The sequence below is a fragment of the Nicotiana tabacum genome, chromosome 14 (genome assembly GCF_000715075.1).
Source record: "Nicotiana tabacum cultivar K326 chromosome 14, ASM71507v2, whole genome shotgun sequence".
NCBI lineage: Eukaryota > Viridiplantae > Streptophyta > Magnoliopsida > Solanales > Solanaceae > Nicotiana > Nicotiana tabacum.
In genome coordinates this window covers 1,714,593-1,741,090 of record NC_134093.1, presented here as the reverse complement: position 1 = coordinate 1,741,090, position 26,498 = coordinate 1,714,593, and the positions used below count along the sequence as shown (strand labels likewise).

The window sequence follows — 26,498 nt, the reverse complement described above, 5'->3', positions numbered from 1 at the left end:
GGTGTGATATAAGCTGTTCTACGATCAATGTCTGGCGCTTGATTATGGATTGCACTTGCAAATATAGATGTTCAGTTTGCAAGTTCGCATTTAGTTATAAAATTGAGAACAAAATTTGAATTTGGAACAGAATTTTTCAGATTGTGGTATGGAAATGCATTTCAAGAGTATATTTTTCAATCTTCAATTTCATTCACAAAATGAATTTTTTCCCCAAAAATCTATAACTACCCAAACGCAATTCAACTTCATCTTATTATTTCAATTTTAACTTCAATATATGTCAGAACAGGCTTGTGTTTTAAAGACTTGGATAAAAACGTACTTTTAGTTGAAGCAAAAATTTGTAGCTTTTGAAACTACTTGGACAATTAGTGAATTGATGATTTTATACTTGTGAAAATTAGTGTAGCTACCGGCTTTTCGAAAATCAAGATAAGTAATCTACTTGAAGCTCAAGAATAAACTTGCAAAAGTTACTGTCAAATGATGATTTAATTTGAGTTATCTTCTGATCCTTTCATTCTTAATTCAACAATGGATGCTATAAATCGCGAGCACCATAGACCTTCAGCAAATTTCTGGGTTTGCTTCTATCAGTTGCAGTTGTAGAATCAATAGTTTTGACTCTGTAAAATCAACTTCTTTTTTTTTGGGGGGGGGGGGGGGGAATATTCCAGGATAAGTAATTCAGATATGTTTAAATTATACCACATTCAGTAATACAAAATAATCTCCCAGAGTTAGTTTCCCAACAATACAGACAAACCGCGGATCTTTTCCACCTTATTTCTGGCCAAATTTTAAAAAAAAAAAAAAAAACAGAGCCAAATAACCACACATCCAAATGATAGAGACCGTTCTATAATACCTCATAAGACCAAATTTGAAGAGCTACTGCAACATTAGCACAAATAAACCACACAGATAAACAAGGGATATTGTTTTATAACACTCATTAACATCAGACTTGTGTTTCGACAGCAACCTGAAAACGTACTGCAGAATTAGCACACAAAAGGAGCATCAACGTGATGATCACTGCAGTAGAGGCCTGGGCGTTGTGTGTAGCCTTGTTTCTGCAGCTTCTTTCTGGCCTTGCTAACAACTTCCTCATTGGTGATTGGACCATCTGATTCGGCCAGGATTTCCTGAATCGCGTTGCTTAGAGCGCCATAAGAGTCTCCACCTGCAGGTGTAGCATCGGCAGATGTTTGGTCCGTTTGGCACCCACTGACGAGAATGCCACTGTCCGGAAGACCTCTACTTCCTGAACCGGCATAAACCTCTTGCTTGCCTTCAACGTGTGTTTCCATCGCAGGTTTTGCATAGCTCTCATCATTTTCGTCAAGTTTCTGTTTCAGAAACTCTTGAGCCAAGTTACCAACCATACCCAAGAAACCGCCACTTTCACCCTCCCCGTTACCATGCTGTAGTTTGTTAAAAATGACCTTCATGAATTTCTTGACCTTAGGACTTGCATCTTCGCCAAATACATCAAAGAGTGTTGGCCTAAGTTTCCCGACATCAATGTCATCTTTGCCTGTTTTCTGCTTAAGTATCTCAATGAGGGTGGAAAGAGGCAAGGATTTGTTCTTCACATGGACTTGATCTCCATCTTCCGTCTCAATCACGCTACTCTCGGCAAAACTCTCCTCTTCTTCCCCGCGTCGGTTGTGGCGGCGTGGAATGTGGATACCCCGGGATTCAAATGCATCTTCAACACTTCGGCGTAAGAACTTCTTGAATCCAAAACCAGATCCATGGCCTTCATTGTCATCGTCGCCTTGCTTGTGGCTCTCCCCTATCTGCTCTTTAGCTTTGTCAATGAGGCCGCCGCTGTGGCATGAGTCAGATACAATTGTGATCCGGCAACCTTCAGGAACTTTGTCCACAAGCTCTCTAAAATCATCATCTGATCACCAGTGAAACACCCAATCCAACAGTTGATCAATTGCATGTTATTTTTGCCAATAATATTAACAATAATGTTTATAGTTTCTTATGTTTCTGCAAATGACAATACATTTTCACCACCAGATCTGAAGGCTCTGAAGTAGAAAGTAAAACAAAAGCTATGAAAACTGATACAAAGCGATAGGATATCCTATATCGAACTAGGATTGGCAAAGAAAACATCAATAGCTTTTCAAATATTCCTAAAAGGGAAAATAAGGATGGAAATCTGTAAGGGGATGGAAAGAATGAAGTATGCGATGAGAAAACAATTTGGTGAATATTCGAGTTCACATTTCCGCTGTATGAATTAAGACATTTCATAAACCCCTCTGACCCGAAACGAATTTCTATAAGATTAGACCTCAAATCCTTCTTATCTTCATAATCCCTAAAAAAGGGAACTTTTTTCCCGCCTGTTAATGAGTAAGGCATTCTTTTCAACAAAGCAACTAACATAGTTAGGGATCTTAGTTAAGTTTAAGAAAAAGAACAGCAAATTAAGCACCTTGATGAGAAATGAGAAAAAATTTAAAACAAAGAGAGCTCATCCGCTAGAACCTTAAAAGTTTTTGCTGCTCCTCCTTTGCTGCTTTCAATCAACGAGAAAAGGAGTTTTTCTTTTCGTTCTACTTGGGTACTTGTAGTTTTATCGAGCAATTTCCCATCTTAGTAGGAGCTTTCTAAAGAAATAGCTAAATAGCCACATTAGCAGCATTTGGGGTGATATTAGGCGCAACCTTCCCTCTCCCAAGAAGCACATGGTTTTGAAGCACGGAGAAAACCAGAGAGCTAGAGTGAAGTACTTGTAGCGAGCAAAGAACGATTTCAGTTTCCAACAGAATAGAACGAGTTGTAAAAGTGTGTTTCCACAGAAAAATGCAGGATAGGAAAAAAAAAAAGGGAAGGAAAATGACTTTCTTGTAAATGTTTGACTGACCAGTGGATTTTCCTTCACTGTCCCCAACTTTATTCCCTCTTTTTCGGTTTTACTCATTCCTTATTCAACAATTTTGAGCACTCCGGACCCAAAATTCTATTTCTAGTATTCACCTTCTCAAGTTTGAATTTTTTCCCCAAATCCAGATCCACCTGAATTGTTGGCAATATCAGATCAATTGAACCATTTGCATATCTTAATTCCAATATTCCTACTCCACAAATCATAAACAGACAAACTAGTGGGGGAAGTTCCCTGGATATTCCTGCACTTTCCGTAAATTTGTGGAAAAAAGTTACTATTTTTCTCTTCAAGTCAATGGTAAAGCTACTAAATCTAAATGTATTAAACTGCTAATCCCTCTAAACACCAACTTTATTCCCTTTTTTGCCTACTTTTTCTCATCCTCCATTCAACAATTTCAATAACACATTTTTTCTCATTTATAAAGTTCCATTTCCCAATTTCTCAAATTTCCCTGAAACTCAGATCCACCTGAATTGTCATCAGAAACAGATCAAATCCACCATTTCAAGATCTCAAACTCCTATGTGTGTGTGTGCGCGCAAAAAATCACAAAATTTTAACAAAAATTAGATTACGAACCCATAATTTCAGAACTACAGAGTTCACTGCTAAGAATTTTAAGGGTTGATCCTCTTCTGCACACACACATCAGCAAATTTTAGTACAAAACCAAATCTCCCCCTCTCAAGATCCCTCCCCCCCCCCCCCCCCCAAAAAAAAAAAAATCCCCAATCAAGCTCTCAATCTCCACAAATTATACAAACACAAAAAAACAAATTTTGGAGGAAACCCATGATTTAAATCCAAAAAATAGTAAGTAAAATACCTGTAATAAGATTCATATCACAAGGAACAATACACTCATCATAACCAGTATCATCTTCTTCACCAGTTTCAGCTGGAAGTCTAGTCCCATGTCCACTATAATGAACAAACAAGGAATCACCTTCTTCAGCAGATCCTACAAGATCCGACAAAGCTTTACGTATATTCCGACCAGTTGGTTGTGTGTAAGAATCATCAGTATCAATTAGTACAGTAATATCATCCTCTGAAAATCCGAAACGGTTGATTAAACAACTGTACATTCGCTTAACATCGTTAATACAGCCTTTCAGTTCTGCTTTTGTTCCTGGGTAGTTAATTCCGATTAACACTGCTTTTTTTGCCATTGGAAATTTTGCAAGTTCTAAGAATCCAAGAATTTTGAGGTTTTGGTTTTGTTGAATAATGTTTGATTGAGTTATTTAAGGTCAAAAGTTGGTGGGCCCCATATAATTGAAAGGGTTGGCATGACATGTTGAAGTGGGACCCACCATATGGAAACCATTTTGTGGATAATTTAATGGGCGTTTGGATATATAGAATTGTGAAATTTCGGAAAAAGTTAAAAATAATTCGTGAAAATGATAATTGAAAATTTAAGTGCATAATATAATTCGGTACTGTTTTATTTTTGTGAGTGACTTAAAAACAGTTTTGGAGTTTTTAAAATTTTCGAAAAATTCTGAAATTCAACTTTAAGTAAAATTGAAAACTTTTATGACCAAACACTAAATTTTTTATAAAAATTAAAAATTTTCTTATAGTCAAACGGGTGCTTAGTTGGGATTTAATTGAGATTGTGATTCTTTGTTGAAGTTTTGTAAAGTTAAGTAAATTTGACTTCTATATAAAGGTAAAATATATTGGTTTTAATTTTTTATATGTGAAATTTTGTTAATTTATTTTTATTTGAAAGTCTCTCATGGTAGAATACAAATTATCATAGACGAATACAAGATTTAAAACTTGTTGATTCAACTTCTAAGATTTTTAGTTTTAAACTTATTATATTTTTAAAGTTGTGAGTTCATATTTACTATTTGTTGTAATTTTAAGAAATTTTTACTCATAAAATTTTGTGCTCCATCCACGCTAAAATGAACCCAATAACAAAGGGCTGGATCTGCCCCGTAATTTATGAATATCTAATGCAAAATCTTAAAGCGAGAAAGGGTTTGTGTATGAATATGGTATTTCATGAAAATGTGTTAATCCTTTTAAAAAGCAATTAATTCTTGTTGAATTTGGTAAATTTGAGTTAATTTGACTTTTATATGAGGGTGAATAATTTAGGTTTAATTTTCATTAGGTAAATTTTGATAATTTACTTTTAATTAAAAGTCTCACATGGTAAAATGCGATCTAATGCAAAATCTTAAGGCAAGAAAGGATCGTGACTCTTACTAAGATATGGCTTTGACACTACATGAAAGAAGTTCAAATTAATTCAAATGTAGACTAAGACCATTAGCTCTTTCTAAAATCTCTTATCACGATCGATAATTTTTTTATTTTTTTTTTGTGAAAATGTGTAATTTTTTCAAGAGAAAAATCGCTGTCTTTTTACTAAATTATCAATCGAAATGCGTCTACGTGGTTTCATTTTTATCATAGATTCTTTTCTATGATCAAATGCATCCATCAAATTTTCAACAATACTTTTTCTAAATTTTCCCTGTCTGATATGATCATGAAAAATGTTACTCCCTCCGATCCATAATAATTGACAATTTTATCTTTTTATTTTGATCTAAAATAAATGTCTTTTACATAATCAAGAAGTAATTATTTTTATTTTTTAAAAATTTGCCTTTATTTACATATTTCAATGTGTCAAGGTAACAATTAATTAAAATTAATTTAATAAATATATCTTTTTATTTCTAAGAGTTCGTATTTCCTTAATGGATGTACGAAACATAAGATAATAACTTAACCTAGACCGGAGGAATAATGTATAAAGTCCTACTAAAGGTTTTGCTTAATGATGATGGCATTTGTCGCATAAAAAGGTTAAAAGAACGTGGCGTTCGAGGCTAATAAAGTGGGTAGAGGTGCATAGTTAGCCACTAATTAGATATGTTTTTACTCTTTAATCACTATTTAAAATATATTTACTTTTTAGTGAGTGCTAAATAAATTTTTAATTGTTCGGACGAAAATACCCATGTACTAGACATGGGTGCTGTGTAAATATTAAGGACATGGTGTCCTTAACTTCATGAATGCTGTGTAAATATTAAGGACAAAATGTCTTGTATTTGCATTTTTCGTTGTTAAACTTTAGGACATCATGTCCTTAACTTCATATGTGCAGTGTAAATGTTAAGGATATGGCGTCCTTAACTTCATGTGTGCAGTGTAAATGTTAATGACATAATGTCTTTAACTTGTATTTGCGCATTTTGTTGTTAAACTTTAGAACCTCGTGTCCTTAACTTCATATGTGCAGTGTAAATATTAAGGATATGGTGTCCTTAACTTCATGTGTGCGGTGTAAATGTTAAGGACATAATGTCCTTAACTTTATGAGTGTTGTGTAAATAGTAAGTGCATGGTGTCCTTAACTTCATGAATGCTGTGTAAATATTAAGGACAAAGTGTCATGTATTTGCACCTTCCGTTGTTAAACTTTACATCATGTCCTTAACTTCATATGTGCAGTGTAAATGTTAAGGACATGGCGTCCTTAACTTTATGTGTGCAGTGTAAATGTTAAGGACACCATATCCTTAATATTTACACAACACTCATAAAGAAAGGGTAAAAATATCTTATCGTATTAATTTTATTAGAGTAGTGACTATTTTTGCTCAATATTAAAAATACTGGATAAAAATTAAATACGATGTTAAAAAATGGCTACCCACGCCATTTCTACGATAAAGTGTTATTACACCAAAAAATTTTACTTTGAAAAATGCAAAATGTAAATTTTAACACCGCAGATTGCATTATCATTTTCGAATTTTTAAATTCAACAGTTTACTGAAAAGCCAGACAAGTCATGAGTGATAGTGTTTTTTTTTTTTTTTGAATGTATGACTATATAATCATTACTGAATGTTTTAACATAAGTTGCATTAGCCACTAAAGTAGCAAAATTGATGCTCTTTACCTTCCAATTTATATGACATATACCTTGCTTTTTAATTTGTATAAAAATGATATTTTTTTATATTTGGAACTACTTGAATTTATACTTTAAATTTTATTCTTATATATTCTTATAGTCTTAAATATGCTATGGTATATTTAGCATTACAAGTTATAATAGTACTTTTAATATGTGATAAAAAAAAATCTTTTCTTAAACTTCATGTTGGATCAAACATTATTATATTCTAACAGTATAAAATATCAAGTCAACAGGGAACAGCCATTTAATTTTACGTTGGCAAATGAATTTGAAGTTTAGTTTCATCTTTCCTGAAACTTCTGAATCCATTTAAAATACAAACTCTCCAAACTCCTTAACCAAATAATGGATTGCTTAAATTTTGCCGTCGTTTCCCCGGTATTATTATGCTTCCTTCAGAATCGATGCGACGTATGTCATATTTATTTAATGTACGTGTCACGTGGCTTCTTATGATTGAATATGCAGTTTCTCAACGCTTTTTAGATTTTTTTTGCAGCTGTGTCAGTCACGAAATGACAATTCCATCATGACACTTCATAATGACCAATGCTAACGATTGTTGTACCTCCTCATAAATACATCATTCTTTTTAATTTATTGAAATCTTGTTCCTTCTTTATCTGTTACCTTAGTCCTTCTTTGTATCTCCGTAACTTTCTTCTGCATTTTCATTGTTAAACATGTCTTCGTCAAAACTCTCCAAGCTCCATAACTAAATAATGGATTGTTTAAATTTTGAAGTTCCAATTATCTAGAAATCGTCAACTCTTCTAATTTGCTTTTTGAAGAAAAAAAAAGATTGGATGTTTCCTTTTACTTTGCAAAATCAACCACGTTACTCTGCCAAATAGTAAATTGTCTTTTTAAAATAGTAAATTTTACTAGGAAGTCACTTGTAACATACAAATAAACGAAATGAAACAAAAAAAAAAAGTATTTAAATGAAGAATTTGGTCAATCCAGAGACCATGTGACGGTCAACGAATCGAGGCGGCAAAATAAATAAACTTACAGGCAGACAACTACCAAACGCTGTTTCTTGTTGATTTATGAATTTGCTAGTTTTTTATTATCTAACAAAATAAATACAGTAGTTAATTTCGCTTCAAAAATTAGCTCATGAGATTAAAAGCGAATTTAGGTGTCGATAAAATTGTTCAAACAATATTTTTGCCAAAACCTTATTTTACACAATAGTGCAAAACGAATATTTTTGTTATATATAAAAAGTTTCTCTTGACACAAAAAAGTATTCAAGTGTAGCAAAAATAAAGTTCAAAATTTGTTTTACGTCTAAGTTTTTTATATTTTATTTTTGAGGTAAACACACAACTTTATAGATACTTTAATATAGTTTTGATTCTTACGTGTAAAATTCAAATCATGACTATGGTATTTTTAGTATTTTTTTAAATCCATTTATATGATTTTCGATTTTTCATTGAGAAAAGAATTGTTCAAGATTATATAATTATACAACAATTATTCTATCAACTAATCTAGAACAATCTAAGATTCTATAGTTTTTTGGTCAATTCTGGTATCTTATTTATGTTTTTTGTTAATTCTTTTTACTTCTTTTCTTTTTTGTTAATTGCTTGTGTATCATTAATTCCTTCCATTTTTATAATTCATGCAAAAGATAGATGGATCATTTTAACCAAATAAAAATATTATAATGAGAAGCAATCGTCATAATGATGTAAGCATGAAATCATCAAAACTACAAAAATCCCAAAAATAAGTAATGACTCCACTTGAAACTTCTATTCTACTTGCCAAATCAGATGTTCGTCACCTATAAATAGCAGGGTAGATTCAAAAGAAACATAACACAACATAAATTTACACAAAACATATTCAATTCAAACAACATCAAAATCCTCAAAAATCATGTCTAAATCCTCTGTTTTCAGTAGACCAAAATTGGTTGTCAAGAAAATCTTAGCCAGAGCTCAAAATGAAGGTGATGGTGCTGTTGTTAGGAGAAGTATTGGAAGGTATTTTTGGAAATTTGTTTCCTTTTTCTTAATTCTTTTTTATAACTGAGAAATTACACGGCTCCGGGAAGGGCAGGACCAGAAGGGTCTATTGTATGCAGCTTTACCCTGTGTTTTTGCAAGGCGTTGTTTGTACGGCTTGAACTTGTAACTTCCTGGTTACATGACAACAACTTTACCGGTTACGCCAAGGCTCCCTCCAAAAAATTCCGAGACCGATTTCTAATAATGAGTTCGCTCCTCTCCTCTGTACTTCTCCACTTTAATATAGCATGGACCGTATTATGACTTATAACTAGCTCACACATCATGCGCTCTGATTTTCCTTTTTAGCTTTTGGGGAAAATGAATACTTTCCTACTTGTGTTTCCGTCTTTCCCAAAATTCATATATTTTCTGTGTGTGTGCTTTCTTTTTCCTTTTTTTTTTTTAAATTAAAGATGTCTTAAACTCTTGGTAACTTGTTTTCCATTAGGACTTATAGTGTATTAAAGTGTGTAAAAATTCAGGTCTATGATTTGATTACCATTAGAACTGGAAATGTTCTTAATCTATTTGAGTGCTGATTTTTCTTTTATAATTGTTTGAAAATTTTGATTCTCAGGCCTGAATTGCAGAATCTTGATCCTTTCCTCATGTTAGATGAGTTTAGTGGTAAATGTTTACAACACCAATGATATTCTTTGTTTTATTTAATTCTTTTATTACTTTAGAAATGAATTTGATTTTTACTAATTGGGAAAACCATACACTCTGATTTCTTGCAGTTTCATCACCTGCTGGATTTCCTGACCATCCACACAGAGGTTTTGAGACAGTAACTTATATGTTACAGGTAAACTTCAGTTTTGTTGCTCAATTCCAAACATTATACAGTAATAATTCATGTGACCGGTAGGTTACGAGTTCGTGCCGTAGAAACAACCTCTTGCAAAAATACTTGTAGAAATGCAGAGTAAGGCTGCGTACTATAGACCCTTGTGGTTCGGACCTCACACGTAACGGGAGCGTAGTGCACCAGGCTGCCTTTTTATACAGTAGTAATATTTTGGAGCTAATTTTGTGCTTTCTGTATTAGGGAGCTTTTACTCATCAAGATTTTGCTGGTCACAAGGGTACAATCAGGACGGGCGATGTGCAGGTAATGTTTATTCTCGAGATTTACCTATAATTACATTATATATGACATGATTGTGCTAAAAAAAGTTTTACGCTATCAGTACATAGAAACAATTAAACTCATAAAAATAAAAATAAAAAGGAAAGTTACGCCCGTTAAGGTAGAAAGAATTTTTTTTAATTTTTTTTAATTTTATAATTTTCCATTTGGTTCAATACAGTGGATGACAGCAGGTAGAGGTATAGTGCACTCAGAAATGCCTGCAGGTCCAGGTACTCATAAGGGCTTGCAACTTTGGATTAATCTTTCTTCCAAAGACAAAATGTAAGTTAGTCCTCTTACATTAATTCAATCTTAACTTTGGCTTAAACAATATTAGTTGTCTGAACAATCTTTTTCATTTTATCATATGCCTATAACATGCAATTTGATCAAAATTCTTAAGACTGTTGCATAACTTTTGGTTATACTATGGTTCTAGACACAATAAATCATCCGTATTATTAAGGCGGACCCAGAATTTGAAGATCGCGGATGTACTTTTAGATTCTCACTACTAATATATCACTATTTTCTAAAGATATATACATTTATGCATGAAATTTTTGTCGAACTTTACGGGTGCCGGTGACCCCTATCCCTATAGCATAGGTCTTCATCTGCTTATAAACAAAAATAATGGAATTGTAACTTGAGAATCTCAGAATACATAGTAAAATGTACATTTGGTTGATGATTATGTCTGCTTTTCTGAAATGAAAAGAATGACCCTTTTGTCTATGTATAGGATTGAGCCAAGGTATCAAGAACTGCTACAAGAGAACATACGAAAGGTAGAAAAAGATGGTGTTTCGGTCACAATCATAGCAGGGGAAGCAATGGGTGTAAAATCTCAGGTTTTCACACGAACGCCAACAATGTACCTTGATTTCACCCTAAAACAAGCATCTGAACATCACCAACCCATCCCCGAGTCCTGGAATTCCTTCGTCTACATAATGGAAGGAGACGGCGTCTTTGGCTCTTCGGATTCAACGCCTATACCAGCTCACCATTGCTTAGTTTTAGGCCCTGGAGAAGGTCTAAGTGTGTGGAACAAATCTTCGAAGCCATTGAGGTTTGTTTTGATAGGAGGACAGCCAATTAACGAGCCGGTCGCGCAATATGGTCCTTTTGTTATGAACACCAAGAGTGAGATAATGCAGGCTTATCAAGATTATCAGCTTGGGAAGAATGGATTTGAAAGGGCAAGGCACTGGAATTCTAAATAAGTATACAGAGCTATATCTTATGTTTCAAAAATAAGCCTACAAACTGCAGCATTCAATAGTTTTCTGATATGTTCTGAATTTCAGCTTCTTATAGTCCTTTTTTTCGAAATTTGATGTGTTTTCGTTGAAGTTTATTTTTCATTTCCTTCATTTGTTCAAGATTGTATTGATAGTAATTCTTGTAGCCATAGTGGAAAGTATGTTCATTTCTTGATATCTTACCTTTTGTTTGGATCATGGAATGGGAAATGTAATGGCAGTATATTATCATATTTATGGTGAGTGATTTCACTACTATATTTCCTTTTTTATTGCTTTGATTATTCGTGACAATCCGAAGGTCTACCGAAAACAGACTCTTTACCGTTTCGAATAAAAATAAAGTTGAATACATCCACCTTTTCCTGATCCCACTTGTGAGAATATATAAATTATATTGTTGCTGTATTTATAGTGAGTGGATGTCAATGAAAACATGGTGCATGTAGTTTTCACAATCATTTCTCTATTATTGAGTACATGTGGTATTATAATTGCAATTAATTTCTTTTACAATAGGAATGATGTTAGCTTGCGAATCCACTTTCCATCACATAAGTGGAAGGTTCAAATTCCACCTTATGTTATCTCTTTCTAATCCATCTTTCATCTCCTTATACAATGATAAAGATTTTCAAAAAAGAAAAAGAAAATTCTTTCACCTTACTACTACTTACTCGCACAAGAAGGGTGAAAGAGATTGGATTAGTTTCAGTACCATTTGATAGATTGAGACAAATTCGCTATAAAATCAGCAATTCAATTACAATTTACCTGATCTAAAGTTTAAACGACGTCACACTAATTCCAAAAAATATTCTTTTACAAACAATATATGTTTTTTAAAAATTGACTCGAGAATTAATTTCGTGCGATTCATATTAACTTGGAGTTTTCTACGGAAAAAAAAAAAGAATTGATATTCAAATTCGCATTAGAATCAGACACATTAATCGTCCTAATCCGGGTCAATCATCTTTTGGGACAACGGAAGTATCGAATTTAGAATTATGTAATTAATTTCAATTTACCATTAGTCTTGCAAAAATCTCCGGTTTAAGATAATAGAAGCTCATTCTTCTTCTTTGAAAGAAAAATAATATAATTATAATAAACCTCTTTCTTTATTAAAATATCTCCCATTTATGAAATCATTCAATAAAAGGAAAAATAATAAAATCCAGCAACACCACTTCTTGCATATTCTCTGTACCTATCTTTGACAGCTTTGCCATCACTTTGCACCAAACAACCAATAATTTTAACATTACTTATTGAAAATTGTAACTTATACTATCTTTATGTAATTTCCAAATGTGTATTTATTTTTTATAAAAGTTAAAGTTCATGAATAAATATTTACATGTATCTACTATTTACACCAACCAATAAAAATAATCTTAGCAGTTAAAAATTAAAGTGATGTTAATATATCACTTAGCTAAATGGCAAAATGTGTGTATGAAAAATATTTATTTTACTTTGGTTGATTTGATGTAAACGTTGAGGGCTATAAATTTAAAAAATGAGAAAGTTTAACTATAGAACTCCAACGGTTTAATCTTCCTTTTTAAAGAGATGTTAAGTATAAAAACCTCTTTATTTACCCAAACAGGACACCCACTAATTAATCTCTTTTTTTTCTAATTAATCATTCAAAATAAGGAAACTCACCCAAAAACAAAATTAAAAAACAAATCCAGCAAAGACCACTTTCTTACACATTCTCTGTGCCAATCTTTGCCAGCTCTGCCCATTACTTCTTGTACAAAACCCCAACTCTCTCTCTCTCTCTCTCTCTCTCTCTCTAGATCACCATTTCCACTTTCTCTCACTTCCCCCCAAAGACTCTTACACTTTTCAAAACTTCAAAATGGATTCATCAGATGATGAAAGTGGTGAGGAGTATCTTTTCAAGATTGTAATAATTGGTGATTCAGCAGTTGGAAAATCAAATTTGTTGACACGTTATGCAAGAAATGAATTCAACTTGCATTCAAAAGCAACTATTGGAGTTGAGTTTCAGACCCAAACTCTTGAAATTGATGGTAAAGAAGTAAAAGCTCAGATTTGGGATACTGCTGGTCAAGAAAGATTTAGAGCTGTGACTTCTGCTTATTACCGTGGTGCTTTTGGTGCTCTTGTTGTTTATGATATTAGTAGACGTACCACTTTTGATAGCATCCCTCGTTGGCTTGATGAGCTTAAAAGTATGCCTCTTTTTGCTGAAATTTCAATTTTTTTAAAGTTGGTTTTTGTTTATGTTGAATTCTTATTTAAGTTTTATGCATTTGTGTGTTTGTGCATAGAAAGTTTTCACCTTGTTGGTAGATTGGCTATAAAGTTTGGATTATGAGATTTGATGGTGTTATGATAAAATGGTCTTTTTTTTGATAATTAGGTATTAGATAAAAGTGGAATGAGATTCATAGCCCATAGGTGGATCCGGAATTTAAACTTGATAGGTTCAAAAGTATGTCTTTGTTGCTACAGTTCCCAATTTTTTGAACTTGGTTTTGGTTTATGTTGAATTACCATCAGAGTTTTATGCTTATCTTTGCTTTGTGCATAAAAAATTCTCACCTTTTTTTGGTGGATTGGCTATGAAGTTCAGGTTTTTTTTGGATTTGATGGTGTTAAGATAGGATGGTAATTCTTAGATTTGACTTTTACATTCTGTTTCTTGGTAATTATGTATTGAATAAATTGCCAAGTCTGTCAAGATCCATTTTTGTAAAACTTGGTTTTGGTTTATGTTGAGTTACCATCAAAGTTTAGTACATATCTTTTCTTTGTGCATAAAAAGTTCTCACCTTTTTGAGATATATTGAGGGGTTTAGTAGTTTTTTAGATTTGATGATGTTATGATATAATGGTAATTCTTAGATTTGACTTGTACTATTCCTGTTTCTTGATAATTAGTATGTAAGATATCTTGTAGATCTGAAGAATCCTGGCTACTTTCACTATTAGGACAATGGAGTAAAGGTAATCTTAATTGGGTGTTCCTAGAATTGAATAATGGATTTGTTGAGTCCTGTTTCTTGAATCTTGTTTTTGTATCTTCTCGCTTTGATTGGATAAAGCAAAATTTTACAGTTGACATCATGTCTAATTCAAATTTATTAGTGAAATTCTACTTACCAGGCATAGAAATAAGTGGTGATGTTAGCTAGTAAGGCATGTTGCTTTATTTTCACTGCTCCTTAAGCGGAGGGTCTATCGGGAACAACATCTCTACCTTCACAAGGTAAGGTTAAGGTCTGCGTACATATTGCCCTCCTCAGACCCCACCTGCAGGATTACACTGGGTTTGTTGTTGTTACTAGTAAGGCCTTGACTATGTATAATTGTACTTGAAGCAATGATGAAGAAAGCTGTATATATGCCAATGTAACTGTCATGATCAATTTTGTCTAGATGCAGTTTGGAAACCTAGGATAAGAACAAAATAGACAGACTGTCAATTGAATGTATATTAGTAATGGAAACTCAAATCATGCTTTGCTATCTCCGCAAACAAATCTAAGTAAACTAGTATAAAGATCATACTTATATGGAATCTATTTTATTTGCTTGATTGTGAAATTAATTAGGACCAACAGCCTAGCTTACCGATGTATGACATCATGGTACTAATGAATCTCTGGGATTGATCGAAACCTCAGAGATTCTTTTGACGGTGAAAGATGTCAAATGAATCTATGATTTAGGTAGTCTCTCTGTTAAGCCCTTAGCTAATAAACTTTTGGCTGGACATGAGTGTACTTATGTCATTTTGGGCCGTAAGTTGCTATGTGATACTTGCGCAATCTGTTCTTGTCTTGCAAATATCATTTGAAAATTGAAAATGAATGAATTTGTGCTCACTTTTCGCAAAAATTGAAACTTTTAGAACTTAATGACCATAAAGCAGATGAGTATTGACTCGGGGGGAAAACTAAGTATATTGCTTAGCTTGGCATGACAATGCGCAAGGTGTGGGATTTCTAATTTGTGCAGAATGTATTTGCATCTTTTCTTTTGTGTGCATGTAGTTAAAATATTCGAGATCAGTTAACATCTAAGTATAACCAGATATCCAACAAACTATGTATGATCCTTCTTTCATCAACTCTTCTAATTTAGTCCTTTTCCAAACACGGCCTTCTAATTTAGTGCCAAGGCAATGTGATAGATAGAATGTTAGCGTTTGCAGCATAGGTAACCCTTACTGATGTTTGTACTCCGCAAGCTTCATTTAATATGGGCTGAAATGAGCAGAGGATTATGTCATAAAATCAAATTCAGTAGTCACAATAGCCGTGACAATCGTGTCAACTAAACTGATTCATTCTCCAAGCAGTCACAGTCATATCTTTAGCCTACAAATGCCTATGAAGCAAAGAGGGGATTCTGTGTTAATGAGGTGTAACATTTTTGTTCCTCATGTGAAAGCGACAACGACATAGCTAAAACTTAAGAATTTTCACCTACATACTTTCGAAGGAAATATGGAAAGTAGTGGTAATATTAAGTTCTACTGACCATTTATATGTGTAGGTGCTGCGCTTAAACATTGCATTCACAAGTCTATTTCACATTTTTGCTTGAAATGATACTTTCTAGTTTCTACGATTACCTCTCTTTGGTTCCGACAGTTTATTTATATACACATTACATGTAACGGAAGTGTTCGATGTAGTTTTCAGATTTTCAATGTTTATCACACTTAATCTCTGAAGGGGAACCTTGGCGTAACTGGTAAAGTTGCTGCCACGTGACCAGAAGGTCACGGGTTCGAGCTGTGGAAACAGCCTCTTGCAGAAATGCAGGGTAAGACTGCGTACAATAGACCCTTGTGATCCGGCCCTTCCCTGGACCCCGCGCATAGCGGGAGCTTAGTGCACAGGGTTTCTCTTTATCACACTCAATCTCTACCTATTTCAAATCCTTGTTTAACTAAAACGACTAATTACATGCAGCTCATTCTGATACCACGGTTGCAAGGATGCTCGTGGGAAATAAATGTGATTTGGATAACATAAGAGCTGTGAGCGTAGAAGAAGGCAAAAGCCTGGCGGAATCAGAAGGGATGTTCTTCATGGAGACATCTGCCCTTGACGCGACGAACGTAAACAAGGCTTTCGAGATGGTGATTCGAGAGATCTATAATAGTGTTAGCAGAAAGGTTTTGAATTCTGATTCTTATAAAGCTGAATTATCTGTCAACAGAGTTAGCCTCGTCGACAATGGTACCGATGGATCAAAACAAAATCAAGGCTATTCTTGTTGTTCTAGGTGATTGATAATTGTTACAAGAATGGTAATCAAACCAGAGAATCAGGGCTATTAAGCTTATAAGAATTGTTCATTAAATTATTTGGTTTGTTTTATACTGTTTATTGATTTCATTTTGATGGAATACTTTTGTAATGGTCAGGAACTTGATGTTTATATTCTATTCTAAATAGCAGCTAAAATGAAAAAAGCTTATTTTCCCTAATATATCTGTATTCCGTGTTTGCTTTATGCATTTATCATTCTTGATTGTTATTTTAATCACTAGTATAATCATTTCTTGAGCAGCTTTGTTTTTTTTCTCTATAAGGTTATTTAGGGGTACGCGCTTTGCGCGTGTACTCATACTATTGAATACATAATTTTAAAAATTAAATATTATCAAATAATATATTTGACTTATAAAATTAAAATTAAAGCAAAAATACTGGTTTTTGAAAATAATGAATGTTGATTCCATTTTGTTAGCTCAATAAAGGAAGAATTGTTGTCCATGGAAATATGCATATATACCTTATTGTGATATTTGAGGTTTTCTACGGGAATATCTTATGAAAATTATTGTTATTTCTTGTCACGACCCAGAATCTCACCCGTCGTGATGATGCCTATCTCATTACTAGGCAAGCCGACAATTTCAATAAACCACATATCTTTTAAATTTGAAAACATAATGATTTAAACTCAGCGGAAGAAATCTCACAAGTACAAATATAAATACTCCCAAAACTCGGTGCCACTGATTACATGAGCATCTAATATGAATACAAGTCTGGAAAATACGGTCTATAATAGTCTGAGACCAAATACAGTAAATAAGGAGATAGGGAAGGAGAGGCAAGGTCTGCGAAACACGACAACTACCTCAAAATCTCTGGAAAATCAACTGTGCAAAAGAATCAATACCCACTATGTCCGGGAACACCTGGATCTGCACACGAAGTGTAAGGTGTAGTATGAGTACAACCAACTCAGCAAGTAACAATAATAAATAAGGAACTAAAAATAGTGACGAGCTACACAGTTACAATTCATTTTCAGTAATTCCAACAGAGAGTAGACATGCTTTCAATTTCAGCAGTTTAAGTCAAATCAGTTTTATACAGTTCAAGTTCATGTAATCCCGATATAAAATCTTTCAGAGAATTTCACAACAATGATAGATAGCAACTAAGTGCAATAACAAATGAAAAGCAAGTACAGCCTCCCAGGGCAACAATTACTCAACTCGTAACAACAACTCAACCACTCAGCTCTCATCCCTCAGCACTCACACTCAATGGGTACCCGCGCTCACTGGGGGTGTACAGACTCCGGAGGGGCTCCTACAGCCCAAGCGCTATAATCCGCACGGACAAGGCTATAATCCGCACGGACAACTCACGTGTTGCACGGACAACTCACATGCTATAGTATCAATATTTGGATCCGCACGGACAACTCACGTGTTGTACGGACAACTCACGTGCTATAGTATCAATATTTGGATCCGCACGGATAACTCACGTGCTATAGTATAATATCTCACAATCAGGCCTTCGGTCTCGCTCAGTCATAAATCTCCCCAGTCTGTCGGGCTCTCAACAATCATGAAATCAGCCCAAACAACAATGATATGATGCATCAATAATGAACAATAGATATTGGGATAAAATAATCAAGTAAATTGTGACTGAGTACAAAACAACAATTAAGCAGATAGTTCAACATGTACACGACCTATGTGGGTCCCAACAGTACCAACATATAGCCTAAACATGGTTTCTAACATGACTTACAGTCAAATTTTCACAACGCATAGAGAGCACATAGCTAACAATAATTTATTCAACTTTACAGTTTCTACGGGACGGACCAAATCGTAATCCCCTCAGTGCACGCCCACACCCGTCACCTAACATGTATGTCACCTCCAAAATAATCACATGACATAGAATCCGGGGTTTCATACCCTCAGGACCAGATTTATAATTGTTACTTACCTCAAACCGTGAAATTCTTTACTCTGCAATGTCTTTTCCTCGTGAATTGGCCTCCAAACACCTCGAATTTAGCCACAATTAATTAGATTCAGTTAATAAAATTTATTGAAATTAATTCCATAAGAAAATACTAATTTTCCATAAAAATCCGAAAATTAGCTCAAATATCGCACGTATCAGAACCTGACAAAAGTTACAAAATATGAACGCCCATCCAACCACGAGTCCAACCATATAAATTTTACCAAATTCCGACATCAACTCGACCCTCAAATCTTAAGTTAAAGTCTTTGAAGATTTCTACCACTTTCAACTCAATCTTTACCCATTTGAACTCAACAATCTTTCCACAAACCTTATTGGTATATGTATGTATAACTAATACTCTCACACCCAAGAATCATACTCTTAATCACCCATCTTTTATTCCAAACCCGAAATTGAAGAATTGGGAAAAGAAATTCTTACCTCTTTGAAGCCCTAGCAAGATCCTTGTGAAATCTTCAAACCTTGAACAAGAATTGATAGATAAATAACTTAGTGTAATGACCCGGCCGGTCGTTTTGAGTATTATAATCCTGTTTCCCCATTTACTACTTAAATTTTGAATTTCATTTGTTATTTGGCTTGACGGGGTAATTGGTTTGGGTCCGGTGAAATTTTGCTAAGGAAATTAAGGTTTGGTGGTGCCGAGGTAGATCAATTAGTACAAAGATTATAGAAAATACTCACGGCGAGCTTGCGAGCCGTGGCTCGAACTTTTTGGGTTGAACAATGTACCGATGTGTAAAGGAAAATTCTGTCGGAAAAAGGTCATTACTGCGACCACTATGCGGTCACAGAATCAGCCTACGGACCGCATAATGGTCGCAAAGTGGAACAGGAGAAGGGCAAGATTTGAGAAAAATATATGGTGCACTATGCGATCGCAGATCTGTTTTGCGGTGCATTATGCGACCGCAGAATAAGTATGCGGACCGCATAATGACCGCAGACCTGGTCAGTAACGCCCAGCTTTTGAGGCCAAATTATGCGGCCGGTATGCGGACCGCATACCTGTTATGCGATCGCATATGCGACCACATAACTGCGTCGGAGCTTCCATTCTTTTTAATTTTTGACCCGACCCAACTTCGATTTATAGCCCTTGAAGCTCATTTTTGATCCCAAATCTGGTATTTTAGAGAGGGGTGAGAGCATTTTAGAGAGAGAAAGTGAAGACTTAGTCATTTATCCATCAATTCTTGTTCAAAGTTTGAAGATTTCACAAGGATCTTGCTAGGGCTTCAAAGAGGTAAGAATTTCTTTCCCTAATTCTTCAATTTCGGGTTTGGATTAAAGATGGGTGATTAATAGTATGATTCTTGGGGTGTAAGAGTATTATGTATACATACCAATAAGGTTGTGAAAGGATTGTTAAGTTCAAATGGGTACGGATTGGGTTGAAAATGGTAGAAATCTTCATAGATTTTAATTGAAGATTTGAGGGTCGAGTTGATGTCAGATTTTGGTGAAATTTATATGGTTGTACTCGTGATTGGATGAGCGTTCATATTCTGTAACTTTTTTCGGGTTCCGATACGTGGGCCCCACGGGCGATTTTTGAGTTAATTTCGGATTTTATTGGAAAACTTAGTATTTCCTTATGGAATTAATTACAATAATTTGTATTGACTGAATCGAATTAATTGTGGCTAGATACGAGGCTTTCGGAGACCAATTCTCGTGGCAAGGGCGTAGCAGAATAAATAAGTACACGGGTTGAGGTAAGTAACAATTATAAATCTGGTCCTAAGGGTATGAAACCCCGGATTTTGGTATCATGTGATTATTTTGGAGGTGGCGCACATGCTAGGTGACGGGCGTGTGGGCGTGCACCGAGGGGATTGTGACTTGGTCCGTCCCGGGAAACTGTAAAGTTGAATAATTTATTGTTAGCTATATGATCTCTATGTGTTGAAGAAATTTGACTATAAATCATGTTAGAAATCATGCTTAGGCTATGTTATAGTACCGTTGAGACCCGTAGAGGTCGCATACTTGTTGAATTATTTGCTAATTGTTGTCTTATACTCAATCATGATTTTTCTTGCGTATTATACCTCAGTCTTCTGGATATTTGTTGATATACTATGTTATCTTTGTTTGGGCTAATCTTTGTGATTTCTGAGAGCCCGAGAGACTTGAGAGGTTGAGGACTGAGTAAGGCCGAGGGCCTGTCGATGAGGTAAGGATATTATGGCACGCGAGTTGTCCGTGCAGGATATTATAGCACGTGAGTTGTCCGTGCAGATTATGGCGCTTGGGCTGTAGGAGCCCCTCCGGAGTCTGTACATACCCCCAGTGACCACGAGTACCCATTGAGTATGAGTGCTGAGGGTTGAGAGCCGAATGGTTGAGCTGTTGTGATAAGTTGAGTGACTGTTGCCTGAGAGGTTGTACTTGCTTTGCATTTGTTGTTGCACTTGGTTGATAAGTTGAGTGATTGTTGCCTGAGAGGCTGTACTTGCTTTGCATTTGTTGTTGCACATGGTTGTTATCAGTCATTGTTGTAAAATCTCTGAAAGAATTTATATCCGAATTACTTGAAATTGAACTGTATAAAATTGATTTGACTTAAACTGCCGGATTTAAAAGCATGTCTATTATTTGCTGGAACTACTGAAAGTGAACTATGACTGTGTAGCTCGTCATTATCTTCAGTTCCTTATTTATTATTGTTACTTGCTGAGTTGGTTGTACTCATACTACACCCTGCATTTCGTGTGCAGATCCAGGTGTTCCCGGATATAGCGGATGTTGATCCTTTCGCGCGGTTGATTTTCAGGAGATTTTGAGGTAGCTGCCGTGTTCCGCAGATCTTGTCTCTCCTTCTCTATCTCTTTGTTTACTGTATTTGGTCTCAGACTATTATAGACTATATTTTCCACACTTGTATTCATATTAGATGCCCATGTACTCAGTGACACCAGGTTTTAGGGAGTGTTTGTATTGTATTTAAATATTATATTTTCAACCTTAAAGAGAAATTTTGATTTATTGAGATTATCGGCTTGCCTAGTATCGAGATAGGCGTCATCACGACAAGTTGAGATTTTGGGTCGTGACACTAAGTCTTCACTTTCACTCTCTAAAATGCTCTTACCTCTCTCTAAAATATCAGATGAAACCCTTCAAAATGACCCCCAATAGTATTTTATAAGAATGGGGTCGGGTTTATAAAACCAGAAAAATTAAGCCCCGAAACACACAATGCAGTCGCATATGCGACCGCATAATGCTTCTGCGGCTCGCGAAATGGCCGCGAAATGTGGCCTCCGGAACTGGGCAAGGCTGCCTCAGTATATGGTCCGTAGACTTATTCTGCAGTCGCATAATTCACCGCATAACTGATATGCGATTGCATAATGCGCCGCAAATTTTCCTCCACACTTGCCCCTCTCCTGATCCACTCTGCGGCCATTATGAGGTCCGCAAATTGATTTTGCGACTGCATAGTGGGCCACATAAATGACCTTTTTTCCGGTAAAAATTTTCTTTACACATCGGTGCATTGTTCAACCCGAAAAGTCCGAGCCGCGGTTCGCAAGCTCGCCGCGAGAAATTTCTACAACCTTTGTACTAATTAATCTACCTCGACCCCACAACACCTTTTCAACTTAAGTTTTAAACTTTCAAACTAAGTGTTCCAAATCATTTCAAATTTTATCGGACCCGAACCAATTAACCCGGTAAATCATAAAACAACTGAAAATCATAACTTGAGCAGTAAATGGGGAGACGGGGTTGTAATACTTGAAACGATCGGCCGGGTCATTACATTCTCCCCCCTCTTAAACAAACGTTCGTCCTCAAACGGGTTTAGAATTATACCTGAGTCTCAAATAGGTGTGCATATTTGCTCCGAGTCTCCCGCTCAATCTCCCAAGTAGCCTCTCCGACTGGCTGACCTCTCCATTGTACCTTCACTGACTTTATGTTCTTTGACCTTAGCTTTCAAACCTGCCGTCTTAAATAGCCACCGGCTCCACATCATAAGTCAAATTACCGTCCAGTTGCACTGTAGTGAAATCCAAAATAAGAGATGGATCCCCGACATACTTTCGGAGCATAGATAAATGAAACACAAGATGAACATTCGATAGACTAGGGGGCAATGCAAGTTCATAAGCCACCTCTCCAATCTTCTTAAGTATTTCAAGAGGCCCAATATACCGAGGGCTCAACTTTCCCTTCTTCCCGAACCTCAACACACCCTTCATGAGTGAAATCTTGAGTAGAACCTTCTCCCCAACCATGTAAACAACATCACAAACCTTCTTGTCGGCATAACTCTTCTATCTAGAATGCGCCGTGCGAAGCCATTCCTGAATCACTTTGACCTTCTCTAAAGCTTCCTGAACCAAGTCAGCACCCAATAGTCTAGCCTCACCCGGCTCAAACCAATCCACCGGAGACCAACACTATCTACCATACAAAGCCTCATATAGAGCCATTTGAATGCTCGATTAGTAGTTGTTATTGTAAGCAAACTCCACGAGTGGCAGAAACTGATCCCAAGAACCTCCAAAATCTATAACACAAGCGCGTAACATATCTTCCAATATCTTAATAGTGAGCTCGGATTGTCCGTCCGTCTGAGGGTGAAATGATGTACTCAACTGAACCTGTATGCCCAATTCTCGCTGCACTGCTCTCCAAAACTATGATGTAAACTATGTACCCCGATCTGAAATGATGGACACTGGCACACCGTGTAGGCGAACAATCTCGCGGATATAAATCTCAGTCAACCGCTCCTAAGAATAATTAGTACTAACTGGAATAAAATGCGCGAATTTGGTCAACCAATGTACAATCACCGAAACCACATCAAACTTCCTCAATATCTAGCCCAACTATGAAGTCTATGGTAATGCGCTCCCGGTCTCTGAAGTAATCCTCCCGGTCTCTGATGCTCGTAATTTACCTGTTGACAATTTAAACACCAAGCTACAAACCCAACTATATATTTCTTCATTCGCCTTCACCAATAGTGTTGCCTCAAATCTTGATACATCTTCGCGTCACCTGAATGAATGGAGTACCGCGAACTGTGAGCTTCCTGGAGAATTAACTCACGCAAACCATCTACATTAGGCACACATAGCTTGACATGCATCCTTAATACACCGTCATCCCCAATAGTGACCTCATTGGCATCACCGTGCTGAACCGTGTCCTTAAGGACAAGCAGATGGGGATCATCATATTGGCGCTCTCTAATGCGATAATATAAAGAAGATCGAGAAACCGCATAATCCAAAACTCGACTCGGCTTCGAAACATCCAATCTAACAAACTGGTTAGCCAAGGCCTGAACATCCAAGGCTAAAGGCCTCTCTACTACCGGTAAATGTGCTAAGCTGCCCAAACTCTCCGCTTTATGGTAATGGTTATGGCTTGATACATCTTGTTTAAACTCATACAGTGTGTAAATATAAGATTCATTTCATGAAAGAAATTCTAAAGGTTGGAAATTAATTTCCAAGGTTTATGGGCTACAGTTAAATCAATAATTTCAGTGGTATTGTGTTGTCAAGCCTATATAGAACAGGGTGACGTGAGATCACCCCCGAGTACGTGCGTGGTAAGATGGAATAGTGATGTGGTGGCTTGGAAATAACTCCTGGCACGTTCGAGGACGAACGTATGTTTAAGTGGGGGAGAATATAACAACCCGGTCGGTCGTTTCGAGTATTACGGTCCCATTCCCCAATTTACTGCTCAATTTATGCCTTACAGTTTATTTATGACTTATTGGGTTAGTTGGTTCGGGTCCGGAAGGAATTTGGAATGAAATGAAACACTTAGTCTCATTATTGAAAATTTAAGTTAGAAAAGTTGACCGGATGTGGACCTATGTGTAAGAGACCTCGAATTTGAATTCTGATAATTCCAACAGCTCCGTATGGTGATTTTGGATTTCGCAGCATCTCCGGAAAATTATTTGGAGGTCCGTAGTAGAATTAGGCTTGAAATACCGAAAGTTGAATTTTTGGGAAGTTTGTCTAGGGGTTGACTTTTTGATATCGGGGTCGGAATCCGATTATGGAAATTTGAATGGATTTGTTATGTAATTTATGACTTGTGTGAAAAATTTGAAGTCATTCCGGATTGATTTGATGTATTTCGGCACAAGATATAGAATTTGAAAGTTCAAAATTCATAGATTTTGATTTGAGGTGCGATTCGACGTTTTGATGTTGTTTGATGTGATTTGAGCCCTCGAGTAGGTCCGTGTTATGTTATGGAACGTGTTGGTATATTTGGTTGAGGTCCCGAGGGGCTTGGATGTATTTTTGGATAATTAGTTGAGAGATTAATAAAGTTAAGAAATTTGGGAGTTTGGCCATGGTCAATATCAGGTCAAGACGACATCTTTTCAGTATTTTGAGTGCACGAGCAGGTCCGTAGCATGTTTTATGATTGAAATTCATATATGGTTTGTGTTCGGGAGGTTCCACATGAGTTTCGGAGTGAGTTTTGAGCGAGTCTAGGCATTTCGGAACTCTAATATTGTTCTGGCATTTTTGGGGGTACGGACCGCACATTTTTGGGTGCTGAGGCGAAGAAGGGGCACTGACCGCACATAAGAGTGCGAACCGCAGCAGAATTTTGTGGCCGCACTTGGAATTTCGCGGACCGCACAATTCTGTCCACAACCGCGCTCCAGGGAGTTCTGCAGATTCGCTAGTCCGACTTCGGAAGCCTATATCTTTTGATCTACAAGGAAAGTTGAGATGATGAAAAAATAAAAATTGTAGCCCTTCGTGTCTAGTTTTCCAGAAAGGTATAGAACTTATTATTTGGACATCTGTAGAGAAAGTTATGGCTAAAATACTAAAGCCTGGCAGTGCAGCCACCAAGAATTTTGCGGACCGCACCAGTATTTCGCGACTGTAGGACTTGTGAGGCGCGGCCGCGCTCAAACTTTTGCGGACCGCTAAGTAGGAGATCAGAGGTGCACTATATAAATAGGGTTTAGGGTATCATTTCACATTTTGGACCTAGGGAGCTCGGTTTGTGGCGATTTTTCGCAGGTTTTCAAGAAATTCATCGGGGCAAGTGATTCTAACTCGAATTTGGTTAATATACATGAATATATCAATGATTTCATCATCCGATTAGTATTTTGAGGTAAAAATTTGTAGAAACTTCATAAAATAAATTTTCGAGATTTGAACACCGATTCGGAGTCGGATTAGAGTGAAATTAGTATGGTTGAACTCGTAATTGGATGAGTTGTCGGATTTTTTGAGTTTCGTCGGATTTCAAGATATCGGCCCCACGGGTGAGTTTTAGGGCATAATTTTGTGGAAAATATTAGTATTATGATATGGAATTAATTACTATAAATTGTGTGGACTGAATCAAAATAATTGTGGTAGATTCGATCCGTTCGGGAGTTGGTACGTGCAAAATGGGATTTCTGGAGCATTGTTTAGCTTGCTCGACATTGGATTCGGCTCGTTCGAGGTAAGTAACTCTTCTAATCTTGGAGCTGAGGGTATGAACCCTGAATATATGTATTATGTGAATTGTTAAGAGGTGACGCACATGCTAGGTGACAGGTTTGTGGGCGTGCACTATAGAAATTGTGATATAATTATTTCTGTGGAAATTTTGTAGTAAATAATCTTGGCATTTTCCATGCAGTTTTATGTAATTAAGCCGAAAAATATATTAAAAATTATGTTGAGGCTATGTGCCAATATTATTGGGACCCATAGAGGACATATTATTGTGAATTATTTATTTTAAATTGAAAATTCATACTCAATCATATTCATTTCATTGCATATCATATCTCAATCTCTGTTATTATTTATTGATACATCATATCATTATTTTGGGTAATTCTCATGACATTGTGA

General features: G+C 35.8%; 3 protein-coding genes across 3 annotated transcripts; 2 read left to right on the top strand and 1 right to left on the bottom strand.

The window, feature by feature from the left end:
• Nucleotides 1–682: 682 nt before the first annotated feature.
• LOC107827320 (metacaspase-4) lies at nucleotides 683–4,152 on the bottom strand. Its single transcript, XM_075229193.1, has 2 exons — nucleotides 3,750–4,152; nucleotides 683–1,915 (listed from the first exon to the last, which is right to left on the bottom strand). Exons 1-2 carry the CDS (start codon nucleotides 4,093–4,095, stop codon nucleotides 1,008–1,010), a joined length of 1,254 nt encoding a protein of 417 aa, XP_075085294.1. The 5' UTR covers nucleotides 4,096–4,152; the 3' UTR covers nucleotides 683–1,007.
• A 4,551-nt stretch (nucleotides 4,153–8,703) lies between these two features.
• On the top strand, nucleotides 8,704–11,575 carry LOC107827323 (pirin-like protein). The gene is made up of 6 exons (XM_075229192.1): nucleotides 8,704–8,890; nucleotides 9,495–9,544; nucleotides 9,658–9,725; nucleotides 9,969–10,031; nucleotides 10,231–10,334; nucleotides 10,798–11,575. Exons 1-6 carry the CDS (start codon nucleotides 8,784–8,786, stop codon nucleotides 11,279–11,281), a joined length of 876 nt encoding a protein of 291 aa, XP_075085293.1. The 5' UTR covers nucleotides 8,704–8,783; the 3' UTR covers nucleotides 11,282–11,575.
• Nucleotides 11,576–13,049: 1,474 nt separating this feature from the next.
• LOC107764506 (ras-related protein RABA5c-like) lies at nucleotides 13,050–16,805 on the top strand. The gene is made up of 2 exons (XM_016583088.2): nucleotides 13,050–13,530; nucleotides 16,285–16,805. The coding sequence occupies exons 1-2, from the start codon at nucleotides 13,194–13,196 to the stop codon at nucleotides 16,602–16,604; spliced, it is 657 nt and encodes a 218-aa protein (XP_016438574.2). The 5' UTR covers nucleotides 13,050–13,193; the 3' UTR covers nucleotides 16,605–16,805.
• Nucleotides 16,806–26,498: the final 9,693 nt, after the last annotated feature.